This window comes from Varanus komodoensis, unplaced genomic scaffold (assembly GCF_004798865.1).
Source record: "Varanus komodoensis strain SLA01 unplaced genomic scaffold, ASM479886v1 scaffold91, whole genome shotgun sequence".
NCBI classification, from domain to species: Eukaryota; Metazoa; Chordata; class Lepidosauria; order Squamata; family Varanidae; genus Varanus; species Varanus komodoensis.
The window spans coordinates 779,789-794,468 of record NW_025336610.1 but is presented as its reverse complement, the minus strand read 5'-3'; the positions used below and the strand labels follow the sequence as shown (position 1 = coordinate 794,468).

Below are 14,680 nucleotides of genomic sequence, written 5' to 3'. Positions count from 1 at the left end.
AGTGCCAGTCGTCTCCCGGCTGGCGCGCTACACGCTGCAGTGGCTCCTCCCCACGCGGGCAGCGATCCTCTTGAACCTGGGTTACATCCAGTGGAGGGCAGTCCCGTGCGGCCGTCCCCCTCATGGCTGGGTCGTCGCGGATTGGCTGGAGGGCAGCGTGGAAGCGGCAGCACTGCAGAGGCCCAAGCTGTGGCACCTCTGGCAGCCGCGCCGGTCAGAGCATCTCCTCCATTAACACCTCCTGTTTCTCTCTGGACAGGTAAAACTGAGCTGGCCAAACAGACTGCCAAGTATCTGCACAAAGATGTCAAGAAGGTAAGACCCATTCAGTTGTAGCGGAGCTACCTTGCTTTCCCAGGCGCGCTTTCCTGGAAGGGAAAGGGTCCCAGGAGCCTCAGGGCTGGTCTCCATTGCATTTTTCATTTAATTTCATGTGTTACCTTCTATTCCACCCGACAGCCGAGGGACCGTGGTGGCTGGGAGTTGTAGTTGCAGAGTGGTAGCCCGAAACATCTGGAAGGCACCTTAAGAAAGCCGCCCGGGGTGTTTGATACCGCCGGCTCCTGGTCCTGAGACGCCGCCTGGCGGAGACTGGCTCCCCTTTGCCCGAGCTCAGGCACGGGGAAAGCCGCCGATGCGCTCGTGGCCAGGCAGCGTGTGAGTCCTGAGCGCTGGGGATCGGACTGATGGACAGAGCGGCCGGGCCATAAGTGTGGGGACCCTGCCAGCTGGCAGCGCAGGGGAACAGGTGGGACGGGGGGGACAGGGCAGCTGGGAAGTCCTGGGCAGGAGGGTGCTCGGGGTGCCTCCCGGTCGCCGTCCCGCTTGCGGCAGCCGCTCGCGCACCCCCTTCACCCTCTGCTCTTGGCCGGGATCCTCCACGCGAGACACGAGGGGCTCCCAGCTGCAGGGCCCACGCGCTCGAGGGCGGCTTTCTTGGAAGGAGTGGGCGGTTGACCCACTTGCGGCTGCCGGGAGGGCTGGCAGGAGCGGGGCGTCCGAGGCCCAGGACCGCTGCGGGAGAAGCCGCCCCCACCCCCCTGGAAGCATGAGGGCGCATTTGAGGGCGCGCACGTTCCTCTGGTAGGGTCTGGAACCACACTGGAGTCCGGCTGGGAGGGGCGTGCCTGCACTTTCCACGCGCAGGGGGACCGGTCCCCGCGACCGAAGCCACTCCGGACACGCCGCCAGTGCCGTGGCCGCCGTCGTGGCGTCTCTGGCGGTGAAGCATCGCCGGCGCTGGAGCCCTGCGGGTCCCCGTTCGATTGTGGCTCTCGCCCTCCCTCGCTAAGGTGGCCAGCAGCTCCCCATCCCACTCGCAGCTGCCAAGGACAAGCAGGCTGCCCTCATTCATTGGCATGCACAGGACAAGCGGTTTATTAGTGTCCAATCAATTTGGTGGCTATTTAATTAATTAATGCAGCAGAGTGGGGGTCACTGCATGTGAAGGAAGTTATTGGAGAAGGACGGTGGGGAGAGCACAGCTCCAGCAGCAATTAGCGGATGAGGGCAGTTCTCGCTTCTGTGCCAGTTCTCAACTTTTCCCAAACCGCCAAATGAATCCCCCTCGTTTCTTCGTGTTCCTGCAGGGTTTCATACGGCTGGACATGTCCGAGTTTCAGGAACGGCATGAGGTTAGTAAGACGGCGTATTCTGTACTTCCGTTTCGCCCTGCAACATGCACACCCTGCAGGTCCAGAAGCGTGTCCCGGTGCGCTCCTCACAGCCCTCTCGGGTCAGAAGGGGGGCCGTTCCCTGTGCCCTCCTGCTCGGAGGCCGGCTCAGCTGGGATCTGGGGTGGACCTTTTTCCATGGCGGCCCCAAACTCTTTGGAATTTACTGCCCATCACCAGGCAGAAGCATTTTTATACCATTTCCCCTGCTATTAAAAGATTTGTTGTTTGGTCACAGTCGTGCCCGGCCCATCGCGACCCCATGGACAGCATTCCTCCAGGCCCCCCTGTCCTCCGCCATCCTCCAGAATCCACCCAAGCCCACACCCACTGCACCAGTGACCCCATCCGGCCACCTCATCCTCTGCCACCCCCTTCTTCTTTTGCCGTCAGTCGTTCCCAGATTAAAAGAGGGAGGAAGTCAGAAAGCAGATGCCTGATAGAGGAACTAAGTACATGGCTTTTTAAAGAGAGGAAGCACAAGAGTCCATTCCAGGGGCAGGCAGTCTTCCTGGGCCTCAGGCACCTGACTCACCTGTCCCTCTTACCCAGGTGCTCCCTTCTATGCCTCCAGATTGCCCGACATGAACAAACAGAAATCCTCGCATGTTCTTTAAGATGTAGCCTGAATATTTTGTCCAGCATCAGCATCCATGGGCAAATGGGCCAGATTTACTCCATCTCAGCCATGGATTCCCCCACTTCTCAATGCAGACCGTCAGGGACATTGGCTCTTTCTTGTCCTTGTCACAAAAGGACTGGCGGAGCCCCTGAACTGAAATCAGATCCAGCCCCTTGTGCAGGCAGAGCTGCTTTAACCCCCCCCCCCGCCATGCACATTTTGGTGTGATTTTTGCTGCCCTCTTCCAGGTTGCCAAGTTTATTGGCTCCCCACCAGGCTACGTCGGCCATGAGGAAGGCGGGCAACTCACAAAGAAGCTGAAACAGTGCCCGAACGCGGTGGTCCTCTTTGATGAAGTGGACAAGGCCCACCCAGATGTCCTCACCATCATGCTGCAGCTGTTTGATGAGGTAAGATCGGCTCTTTAAGCACCCCTGCACCCTGCCCACCCCCCACAGGTCCCTGTGGTCACCTCAGAGTTTTACTCGAACTGGCGCTCTGCGGTGCCAGCCCCAGATTAGCCAGTGCTGCTGCATGAGATTCCAGCATGCGCCCATCCCAGCATGCACGATTCAGCCATGCGCCCTTTCTTTCTCGCTGCCTCCGACGGCCCGCTCGCCCCTGCATCAGGTGGAAGAGGCAGAGGGATCAGGCTTCCGGCCCGGTCCTAAACCCTCGCGCCCTCGCGTTGTCCCCAGCACCTCCGCAGTCCCCGGCGTTTGGAGGGGGGCCTCCCTGCCTCGCGCTGCAAGTCCAGAGAGGGCCCCCCTTGCACCGGGGCCTCGATGGCAGGGGGAGCCTTGGCCTGCCAGCCTTGGCCTGCCTGCGCTTCTCCCCGCACCCCTGCCAAGCGCACGGCATGTCTGTGTGGAGCGCGTCAGGTGAGCGCTCTGGGAAACATGGGCCCCTGTGCACCCTCCCTCAGCACGCTGAACGCCACTCACCTGTACCCGCCAGGGGTAACCCCCTACTGCACCTTCCGTGATTCCACGTTGCGGATGACAAGGCGGTGCGTTGAAAGCAGCTGGGTGTGCCTGGGAGTCGTTTCTGCCTCCGGGCTGCTCCTGTGGTCGAGCGGGTAAAGGTGTTTCCCCAGTGCGCCCATGTGCGCTGCAGTTTGAAACAGACCGAGTTCTGTGCAAGATTCTTGGGTTGAACTGAATTAGGCCGTTTTTTAGGTTGCATCTTTGCTTTCTGTCGGCCATGAAGGCAGGAGATAAGACTCGCTCTGAGGCCTGAGCTGAGTGCTGGGCCCTGCTGAGCTCCAGCTCTGCTCCTCTGAGGGGAGCCGCTGCGATCAGCAATAGAGGGGCGGTTTCCTGGCTTCTGTGCTGCCCTCCGGGTTGAAATGCCTCTCCTGAGGCTCAGTGGCTGGCAGAGTAAGAGCTGTAAGCTAAAATAGCTCCGCATTTTTGGGAGGTTTCAGTGCCATCCCTTTTGCTTTTGCCTCTGCACACCCCAGTGCCTCCCTGAAGCAATGCTTGCCCCCTGGATCGGGGGCATAGAGGGCGCGCCCCCCCTGTGACGGGGTCCTGCAGCCTCCGGCTCTTACACGACACACTGCTGTCCTGGGGCTCCTGGCTCCCTCACTCTTGCTCCCGTCCCTGAAGCGAAGGACCCGGCGACGCAATGCGGCAGGACGTGTGGCTGAGAGGGTAGCCAGGCGTCTCTGGGCAGGGTTGCACGCTTGTTTCAGTGCCGGGGGGCACTGTATGCGCAGCCCGCCCGGAGGTGTCGGGGGCTTGCACCCACCTGCATGCCGGGGGAGCAGAGAGAGGCATCCCTGCCATCTGAGGGACTGGAACAGAGCAGAGAGGTGGCTCTGAACCGGGTGGGAAGAGTGGGCGCTCTCCACCGGCGAGGCGAGGCCTGGAGGGCGGACACGGGAGCACCGTCAAAGCCGCACATGCGCAGCCTGCAGGGCGGCCCTCCTGCCTGAGACCGGAGGTGCTTCTTCCTCCTGGCTCGGTTGTTCCTGGGAGGGGAGGGTGTTTTTTTCCCAAGGATTAATAACACTGGTATTTTCTTGCATAGATCACAGTGGCAGCAACTAAATGTGAAATCAATTCCTGAACTGCCTGCCTGACAGAGCAATAACTGAAATGTTAATCCCAGGCACCCGACGCAAGCGTGTCATTCTGCTGGGCCCGGCTGCTCCTGGCAGCATTTTGGGCGGGGGGGGGCATTCCCTGCGCCCGCCCTGCCCCCAGAATCGGTGCTTCTGAAAGGCTCTTGGCCGTGTGCTCCTGGGGAGGAGGGGAGCCAAGCACGTGGCCTCGTGGTGGTGGCCCTCCTGCGCCGCTCTGCGTGCCTGTCGCTCCCCTGCAGCCGGTGTGTGCGGTGCAGAATGGGAGGAGGTTGCGGTCTCAGGTCTCGGTGAGCCGCTGGAACGGCCCCCTTGTGCCGGCGATGGCTCTTTATAGCTCGCGGCAGTTTCACTGCCAGCCCATTCGACCAGCTTCCCCTGCGTCCGTGAGGAGACAGAGACTCTCCCCGAACACCAGGCAACTCTGAGTCCACGCCAGAAGGGCCTGGGCAGAAGGGGAGCGACTCGCACGCCCTGGGCCTGCTGCAGCGCCCTTGACAGGCGGCTCGTGACCTCTCCCTGCAAAGACCATCCCGAAGTAGGCTTGCAGCTCGCAGGCCCCGCCGGATCCAGTCCTGCATCCTGTCCCAAAGAATGGTCTGCCCAGTAGGTGCTTCCGAGCATCAGGCAAGCAAGGAGGAAGTCAGCAGCGTCTCCTGCTTGGGCCCGTCAGAGCACGGGGCTCCCAGGTGGGACGGCCCTGCAGTCCTTCCGCAGCCACTGGGCCTCTGTCCAGAGACTCTGTCCGTAGGAGGCGGCCCTCGGCCTTAGAGGGTTCTGGAGAGGGGCTGCCAGTCTGTGATGGGCCAGGCAGGCCGGTGGCACGGGCTCTTCTAGAGCAGCCCCCAGGCTCTTAGGACTGGCGGGGCCTCCGGTCCGACCCAGTGCAGCTCTTCCTGTGCTCATCACCCGCCTTCCAAATCTTTGAAGACTGCGGGCCTTCAGAGAGGAGATCTTTCCAGATCTTTCCTTCCTTGGATAAGCAGGTACAGGCCTTTGGGCCACCTTTCATGGGACCTGCCTTCCAGATTGTCTCCCACTGTTCCCCTCCCAGCATCTCCCAGGCTCCTCGCCATCCTCCTCTGACTCTCCTCCCGCCAGCAGAGCAGAACAGTCGATACAGTCGAGGGTGGTCTTGTCCCGCCCCTGAAGCGCCTGCACACACTGCAGCGCTGCTTGAAAACCCCTGGCCGGGACTGGCACGCGCATGGTTTTGCCTGATGGTGCAGAATCTTCCCAGGGACACATCCTCGGGCCTATTCAGAATCCCGGTAATCCCAGTTTTTATTTAAAAACGGGGTGTTCACCGCCCCGGAGTCCATCCAGGGGCCACCTGCCCTGGCCTCTTCCCTCCGATCAGCAGCAGCTCCTCAGGGTCTCTGCCTGAGGGCCCCCCCCCCCCCCCCCCCCCTGAAGTGCCGCAGTTCTGCCCCCAGCTGTCGCTGTCCTCACTCCTCCTTCGGGCCCCGGCTCCCTCTCCGCAAGTTGCTCAAAAGCCAGAGAGCACTTGGGCCGCGTCCATTCGGGGTCCAGGGGCCAGGAGAGTCGGAGTAAAGTGAGCTCATCCACGGGGATCGCACCGTTTCGGCTTAAAGCGTTTTTTCAGTGTTTCCCAGGTGTCCGGGTGCCTTTTCTTCTGTTGTCCACCCACTGACAGAAACAATTTTTTTACAGGTTTTTTGTTCCGTTTGTGCTAATTAGCATTGGTGCCGATGCACAAATTAGTTAGCATTGAATTAGCCCTGATGTCTGTTTGCCCAGGTTAGCAGGTAAGTGACGAAGCCGCCCCTGTCGGCAGCCGCCACGTAGCACGGAAGATGCCCGCCTGCTGCACATGGGCCGCCCGGTTTCCTCGGCCGTCGCTCGCCCGAGTCGCGTGCGTCTTCATTCCATGGAATCAGTGGCGAGCTGCACCTGCTCCCCTGCGCGCACAGGTGGCCCGTGTGGGTGCACAGAGCCAAGCCTCACGGCTGGAGCAGCTCACGGCACGGCGGGCTGCAGGGCCAGCGAGCCCCTTCTGCAGAGTGCCAGCCTCCTCTGGACCGGCAGAACGAGGGGCTCCCTGGGGCAGGGAAACGCCTGCCGCAGCCCAGGGCAGCTTGGTTTTCCCGTGAGCGGCCGTCGTTTCACCTGGGCGCCGCACGGGCCTTTCAGTGCCCACCTGGCTGTAATTTACGTGCCGCTGGTGTCAGGGACCTCGCGAGGCAAGCGGCACCGCGGGGCAGAGCGACAGGGACTCCTCGCAGCAGCCCCTGGCGTTGCGCAGCGAGGGGTTTGCATCCGCGCCGCGTGGCCTGGGTTCGTCCCAGGATCTCAGGTCTAGATTTCTCCTCGGAGCAAAGAGGCTGAGTTCAGCGTGACGCTTTTCTCCCATGGGGGGCCTGGGCACCTCTCCGAGGAGAAGACGTCAAAGCAGAGTGGAAGTTCCATGCAGGGGTCCCAGCGCAATTCACAAGGTGGCACCGGCAGAGCAGAGACCCTGCTCACGGGCCTTCCTTTCTGGCCAAACCCTCGTGGGTTTCCCCTTCCCCCGGCCTCCTCCTCTGCGAACATCTTGGGGGGGGCCGTGCTACCCCTGGGGTCCTCCTGTGCGGGCTGGTTTGCCACTGCGAGCAGAACGCTGGACCGGGGGACCCAGCGCCTGATCCAGCGAGGCCCCCCTCAGGACGGCGCTCAGACGCTCGCCTCCGCCCAGGGCTGGCCACCGCCTCCCCATGCCCAGCTGCCGCCTTTTGTCCTCGAAGGGCCGACTGACGGACGGGAAGGGCAAGACCATAGACTGCAAGGACGCCATCTTCATCATGACCTCCAACGTGGCCAGCGATGAGATTGCCCAGCACGCCTTGCAGCTGAGGCAGGAGACCGCGGAGCTGAGCCGGAAGAGGATCGCCGAAAAGCTGGGTACTGCTTCCCCCTGCGCGCGCCCCAGGTGTGCTGGCTGCAGGTCCCCCCACCCGCCGTGGGAGTTGCTGCCCGAGACGCTGGGGGGCGTTGGCTTCCTCCGCCTGTGCCTGGCGTGCTCTTGCCTTCGTAGCGGATCCACAGGAGCCGCAGGAGACCCTCTCTGGTCAGAGGCCGGGAGCCTCCCTCCGGCCTTGCCAGCCACCCTCCTCTCCAGAGCCATCCTCTGCCCAGGCTCCTGGGCAGGCCGTCCCCCCCGGTGGGCCCCTGCAGCTGGGGGCGAGAGTGGGGCCGTCCCTCCCAAGTAGCCGCCCGTTGAACGGCAGGCCTGGGGCCCCAGGGCACCGCGGCGGCAGCGCTGCCCCGGCCGCAGCGGTCTGCCTGGCAAGCCGGCTGCGGCGCAGCGAGGCCAGCCGCCTGCACGCCGGAGGAGCGCTGGGGCAGCAGATGGGCAGGGGTCGGCGTGCGCCAGAGCGGCGCTCCCGGGGAGTCGGGCCGCGCCCTCGGCGCAGGGCGGAGAGAAGCGCCAGGGAGCCTCTGGGGAGGGGCTGCCCAGTGGGGCCGTGGCTGGGAGCATAAGCCGAGGGCCCAGGGAGCCGCGCCGTTCCTCTGGCCGGGCCGTCGGGGAGGGGCGCCCGGCTCCTGGGTCTGAGAGAGGCCGGCCCTCGAGAAAGCGCCCTTCGCCCAAGGCAGACGTGGCAAGGCTCTGCAGCGGCCTTTGCGGCCCACGAGGCGCGCAGGGGGGGCCGGGAAGCGGAGTGGGGGCCGGCCCGTGGGGGCCTCGCCACGTGTCCTCAGACTGGGGGGCTGCAGGGTCCTCCGGACCGCCGCCTCTGGCCAGCAAAAGGCAGCGGACGTAGTTTAGGCTTCCAGGTCGTGCAGAAGATCCGCAGAAGGGGCACGTGGAAGGTGGGGCGCCTGAGGGCCTGAGGCAGGCACCCCTGCGGGGAGCGCCCGGGGCCTGGAGTGTCCACCGGGCCTCCCTCCCTGCTCTCTCGCCATTCCCGGTCCACACCCGCCCCTTGTTGCGCCCGCCACCCCACGGCAGGAAGCCCCTCTGAATGGGGGGCGGCTGCGCCTGCCGCGACTCGACTGGGTGCCCGGGGCTGCCGCTCCCAGCCTGCTGCCCGGCGTACGTGCGGAAGCGCCGTCCGGCGGATGTGGGGAGCGCCAGGCTGGGCGAAGCTGCCCCGTGCAGCACGTGGGGTAGTCGCGCTTGGGCTGCCGGGGCCGAGACTGGCCCCCTCTCGGGGCGGAGACCGCCTGGCGGGGCCCGCGTGAGAGCGCCTGAGATGCTTCGCAGCGATGGGCAGGCCAGCCCGCCATCCCTCCTCCTTTCTGGTGTCTGTTAAGGTTGACGGAAGACGCAAAAGTCAGCTAGACTGGGGCATGGCGAACTCTGCGCCAGCAGCCCCCCAGAAGCCTGCTCGGCCAGGGCAGGGGGCCAGTCGCTCTCCCTCCCTCCATTGCACTCCCTTTGTGGAGACGGGCCACGGCACCCGCCGGGCAGAGGGAGCTTTGCCGAGCCCAGCCGCGGCTCTGGAGGGCGGGTGGCTGCCGCCTGGCGCGCCCGGAGGGAGTCGCGGGCCCACGTGCGGCAGGGCCCAGGCCGAGCGCCGCCTCTGCTTCAGGGCTCCTGCCCGCAGGCAGCTTTTGCCAGGGCCCACGTCCAGCCTGGCTCAGGCGCAGCTTCCCGACGTTCGGCTCTCCCTCTGACTCCATTACTGATTCGCGAAGGCACGGACCCGCCTGTTCAGGGTCCCCCTGCTCCGTACTGCCTGCCCTGGACCGGCAGCGGCTGTCTGGGGTCGGAAGCAGAGGGCTTCCTGGCTCTGCCAGCGAGATGCTTTATGCGGGGCTGCATGCGAAAGCAGGTGTCCCCCCCTTCCGCTGAGCTGTGCCTCCGCAAGGAGGGGGGGCGGGGGGGGCATACGCAGAAGGAAAGTGGAAACGGGGGGTCCCTGTGAAGTTGCTGCAGGGCAGGGGAGGGTCTTGTTTCGGGCCCTCCCTGCAACCACTCACATGGAGCCGCCCGCCCTGCCTTGCCTTCCAGACGATGTCCAGATGACAGACAAGATAACCATCTCCAAGCAGTTCAAGGAGAACGTTATTCGCCCCATCTTAAAGGTACAGATGGTGCTGTTTACCGTTGACCCCACCCCGGGCTGCCCGGCTCCCGAAGCAGGAGCTTCCTGATGCTTTGATGTTTGCTTTCCGTCCCCTTCCGCGGTAGAGGAGGCTTCCATTGACTAAAGGGCTGTGGGGCACCCGTTTTACCTGGGCAGGAGGGTGTCACGAGTTTGCCCCAAGCCAGCCTCCGGGACAAGGGGGGTGTGCACCTCCCCAGTGGTCTGGAAGGACCGGGGCCCTGTGCCTGGCGTGGCCAGCTGTCCCTCAGGCCGGCAGACCTGTGCAGCCACGCGCCGCTGCAGACGGGGGAGGCCTCGTGCCACGTCACGGTTGGAGCTCCAGGCGTGTCCGTGAGCCCCAGCAAAGGGCTCTGAGCTTCATGAAGAGCCCGCTCTAAATCTGTGGCGTGAACCTCGCTAGCCCCCGTCTTCCAGCAAGCGCACCTGCACACGTCCCAGGCCGAGTTTCTGCCCCGCGAAGAGGAGTGGCCTCCCGGCGCGAGGCTGTGCAGAGCCCCCGTTCTTCTGCCGTGCAGTCCAGCCCACCGCCTCTCCTCTCTCCCTTCCGCAGGCTCACTTTCGAAGGGACGAGTTCCTCGGCCGCATCAATGAAATCGTCTATTTCCTGCCCTTCTGTCACTCGGAGCTCATCCAGCTTGTCAACAAGGAGCTGAGCTTCTGGGCTAAGAGGGTAAGAACAGGGGCTGCCACCGCCTGGACTCAGTGCTTGCTTTGTCAGTGTCGCTGCTAAACACTACTACTGATTGTTAGTGCTACTACTGTTAAAACATTCAGAAGTCAGCTCCTGAAAATAAAAAATACAAGGGTAACACTGAAAAGCCGGTGTTCGAATACAGACATATAATTGAAAAGTAAAAAAGGCAAGGAAATTGAATCAGGAAAATTAGAGTCTTTGAGAAGAGCACATAAACACCTTTCTGTCTTGCTAATGAAGGTTAAGGCCAGTTCATCTTTCATGTATCTTTGCAATGAATTTGGTTCAATCCTGAAACTTGTACCCTTTAAGAGTAAAACAAAGCAAAGCGAGCATTTGCTTCTCACGGTCGCAGAGGCTTGTTTGAACCTGCCCAGTGGCCGCCTGTAGACATGGCCAGCCTTTGGAGGGTGGGGGTTCTGCGCCTTGCCTGTTTCCTGACCTGTACCGCCCTTGCCCGTCGCTCATCCCTGTGTCCCAGAGGTGGTGCTCCCGCTCCCTGACAGAGCCCCTGTGCGGCATACTGGACCTTGACTCGGCCCCCAGCAGAACCTGCAGGTAGGGCTGGGCGAGACCCGCCCGCAACCCCGGGGGCTGGAGCGTGGCTCCGTCCACGCGGGCTGCATGTCGCAGGGGTGCAGTCCTGCACGCCTGCAGGGCACCGGCGGGGATGCCTGGCGTCTGCCATCCCGAGCCGGACGGGCCGACACTCTGACTTGATTTTGGGCCCCTCCGGGTGCCGCTGTGAAAAACGCATGCAAACCTTGCTGAGGGAACACTCGCCCAGCGCTCCCCGGCGAGGCCTGTGCTGGGAACACAGGGCTGGAAATCCCGAGAGGTGGGAGCGCTGGCGGAGAGCGCCGGGATGGCATCCGGCAGGGGCCAACGCCACAGCCGCTGCTCAGGAGCGAGGAACGAAAGCCGTCGTCGCCGGATGGGGAGTGCTTGGCTCAGCAGCGCTGCAAGGGAGAAGCAGCTTGGCACTGTGGTGGACGCCAGCGGTGGATGCCGCTGCCAAAAGGGCAAACGCTATGTGGGGCTGCATTTATAGAAGCAGCATCCCCTCCGAAGCACGTGAAGGGCCAGTCCCCCGCTGCTCAGCCCTAGGCAGGCCTCGGCTGGAGTCCCGTGTCCACTTCTGGGCTCCTAGTTCTGGAAGGACGCAGGAAAGCCGGAAGGGTGCAGAGGAGGGCGGCGGGGATGGCTCAGGGCCTGGAGGCGAAGCCCTGTGAAAGACGGAGAGAACTGGGCATGCTCAGCCCCCGGAAGAGAAGGCTGGGGGGGCGGGTAGGAGAGCCCCCTGCAAGCCCCTGCAAGGCTGCCGGAGAGGAAGGGCAAGGACTCCTCTCGTCCCTTCCAGAGTGCCGGACACTGAACAACGGACTCGAGTTCAAAGAGACCAGATTTAGGCTGGACACGGGGAAGAATTTCCTCACTGTCCAAGCACTAAGGCAATGAAACCAGTTACTGGGGAGGTGGGGGGGGGGGACTCTCCTTCACTGGTGACGTTCAGAAAGCCTCTGGACTGGACAGCCACTGAGCAGGATGCTGTGACTTGGTGTCCTGCACTGACGGCCTTCTTGGCCCCTTCTAACTCTGCCATTCTAAGACTGCATGAAAACCTTTTCCTTCCTGGCTTCACACCCTCAGACCTTCCCCATTCTTTAGATAGGTGTAAGTCCCGCTGTTTCCAAGGTGTGTGGGCAGGAGAGGTTCACTCTGCATAACATGGTACAAGTAATGCGCCCCCAAAAGGATTGCGACGGGCCAGCTGGGCCATGGGACCGCGTCCCCTCGCAGCCCCCACGCCTCTGTGGGCGCCTTTTCCCAGGGAAGGAGCTGCGCTGCTCTGCCCTCCTCCTCCCAAGAGTTCGCTGGGCCGGATGCGCCTCCTGCGCGGCTCCAACGGGCTGCCTCTTCCTCCCCCTGCAGGCCAAGGCGAGGCACAACATCACGCTGGTGTGGGACCGGGAGGTCATGGACGTGCTGGCCGACGGCTACAACCTGCACTACGGGGCCCGCTCCATCAAGCACGAGGTGAGTGGCGGGGCAGCCGCCCACCCTCCCCTCCCCTCCCCTCCCCTCCCCTCCTGGGAGGCGGGAGCCTGCGGGGACGCCGCATTAAACAGGGAGCGGAACGGGGCACCCCACCAAAGTTCCCCTAAAGCTGCCGCCAGCCGTGGATGTCTCCCGGTCGCTCTGATCGCCTGCGGGTGGAATCCGGAGAGCGAAGGCCGGCTGCCGGCGGGCAGTGCCAAGGCCTCCCTCCTTGCCCTCTGTGCGTGCTTACGAGGCTGCCTCTCACGCAGGTATCCGAGACGGTCGCAGGAGGACCAGGTCTCTATTAAGGGCACGACCCTGTGCAGCCTTAGGCAGTTCCCAGCATGCCCTGCCCTCTTCTGCCTAACGATGCATAGGATCGCACCTTGCATCCTCTGGCCAAAGCCAGTTCCAGCAGTGTATAAACAGGATGCAGCTGGCCTGGGACGTTTGGATGGGCTCCCCCTTCTCTGCCCTAACACCTGATCCTGGCCTAGACCTGGTTTCTCATTGTGCCAGAGAGGAGCGCCCGGTGAGGGCTGCGCTTTGCCAGAGCGCTTCCCCGGAGCTGTTGACACACGGCCCGGGCCTGCTGGGCGCTTCCGTGAGAGCTGCAGGGGGGCTGCCTGCCTCCAGCGCCCCTCACGGCCTCCGCAGCTCATGCAGCAGGGCGGTCGGTGGTCTCACCTCTGCCCCCCAGGTCGAACGCCGGGTTGTCAACCAGCTGGCTGCTGCCTATGAGCAGGACCTCCTGCCGCGCGGCTGCACGTTGCGGATTGTGGTGGACGACTCGGACAAGCAGCTCCTGAAGGCGAAGGACGGCGCCTCGGCCAAGGAGGGCCACAAGAAAGGACCAACCCTGAGGCTGGAGATCGTCGAGGACAGCAGAAGCCGGAAGCTGGACATCCAGGCCCCCCTGGCCCCCGAGGAGATGTCCTGTCCCTTGTAGGCATCGGGGCGGGCTGCCGTGGGCTGCCTGCCACCGGCACGTGCCCCTGGCAGGGTCTCCAGACGGGTGGCCAGTAATAAAGCAGTCGTGAGACCTGGACAAGCCGCGTGCAGGTGATGGTGTGAGGAGGCCCGGTGGTTCTGGAGGTGGGGGCTCCTTGGGGCTCGCCAGCGCAGCGCAGTTGGGCCGGGATGACCCTGCAGAAGAAGGACTGGCGGTCTCTGCTTGCTCAGTCGGTGGGGAGTGGGTCGGGTCGGTTTCCTTCTCGGGGGGAGGACGGCACGAGCTTGCTCCTGTTGTCCAGAGCGCTGTGCTCACCTTTCCCAGGCTCCAGAACGGATGGTGCAGGTTGGGTGGGACCCATGTGAACCTGTCGCCCGGGGGGCGGGGGGGCTTTCCCGGGCACTTTTCTCAGCAATGTATCGGGTGATGAAAGAGTGGGGTGCTCTTTGCAGCCGCACAGGCACCATCCAGATCTTAATTTATTGCAATAAATGAAAGGTGAACATCAAAGGATCTCTCTCCCTTTCTGTGACTCTCGCGCAGTTAGGCTACCGTCCTTCAGAAAATCAGCGAGGCACTTCTGTGGGGAAAGCAGCGCAAGGGCGGCAGGAGCGCCGTTCCTTGGAGTGGGTCTGCGTGGGAGAACTCAGATTCCGTTGGATGGCGCCCTCAGACGCGTCCTCGGGTGCCGCTCGTGCCGGCGGCAGCACCTCAGCCCGACTCGCACGGCCCTTTGGTAGCCTCAAACATCATCAGGCAAGAGCGATCCTGGCAGGGCTGGAGGACGGGCAGGGGCACCTTGCCGCCGGTGCGCTGGGGGCGGGGGCGGGCGCGGGCTGCTCTCCTGCCCCCAGACGGACGCTGGAGTCAAGGGCAGTCCTGTCGGTTCCTTTATGTGTGGTCTGGGGCCGCCATCTTGCCCTTTGCCTCCAGCAGGGATGTTCGAAATCTGGTTTCAGTTTGCGTTTCATTAGGACCTACCTTACACTGCCTGGACCAGTCCTGGACTCAGGCACAATCTGCCGTCAAAGTCTGTACTTTTCAGAGCCCACAACATGCATTAGTCTGAAAAACACACATGAAAAAGGTGCTTTTGAAAAATACAGATACATTTTAATCTGTAGAAAAATAATACATTTCAAAGATTTGGAAAAAATACACATTTTTGGGAAAAAAACACATGAAATCGCCAACAGATTATCATGCGGAAGAAAGCTTTCCATCTCGAGCCAGAACAAACTTGGAGCCGGAACTTGGGAAACTGGGGAGCCTGCCCCCCTTCTCTCGGACAGCCGAATGTCCCGGGCCGCCCTTGCCAGGCAGCTTCTTGCACTTCCCAGTCTTGCTTCCTTACCTAGCATTAGATGGATTTTAAATTTGCAAAAAGACTCCTGCAAGCCGTGGGAGGGAAAGTGGAAGGCCGTGGCCAGGGAAGCGACGCCGTAGGCCCTTCAGCGGATGGTTGTTGCTTTTCATCAGAGTCCTAACCCACATGTGACGTTCCCCAGAAATGGGGCCCTCGCTAGGAGCAGAAAGGGGGGCCGCTGGGGAAGTCGTGCCAG

At 62.8% G+C, this 14,680-nt stretch overlaps 1 protein-coding gene across 2 annotated transcripts in view; it reads left to right on the top strand.

Moving 5' to 3' along the window:
- CLPB (caseinolytic mitochondrial matrix peptidase chaperone subunit B) overlaps positions 1 to 13,628 on the top strand; it is a 79,447-nt gene extending 65,819 nt beyond the window's left edge. For both annotated transcript variants that reach the window (XM_044418585.1, XM_044418586.1), the window contains exons 9-16: positions 260 to 315; positions 1,590 to 1,634; positions 2,544 to 2,705; positions 7,126 to 7,282; positions 9,336 to 9,409; positions 9,983 to 10,102; positions 12,059 to 12,163; positions 12,867 to 13,628. In XM_044418585.1, coding sequence (XP_044274520.1) covers positions 260 to 315; positions 1,590 to 1,634; positions 2,544 to 2,705; positions 7,126 to 7,282; positions 9,336 to 9,409; positions 9,983 to 10,102; positions 12,059 to 12,163; positions 12,867 to 13,115 — 968 coding nt within the window. In that variant the 3' untranslated portion in view covers positions 13,116 to 13,628. The remainder of the gene's footprint in view (positions 1 to 259; positions 316 to 1,589; positions 1,635 to 2,543; positions 2,706 to 7,125; positions 7,283 to 9,335; positions 9,410 to 9,982; positions 10,103 to 12,058; positions 12,164 to 12,866) is intronic.
- The last annotated feature ends 1,052 nt before the right edge of the window (positions 13,629 to 14,680 follow it).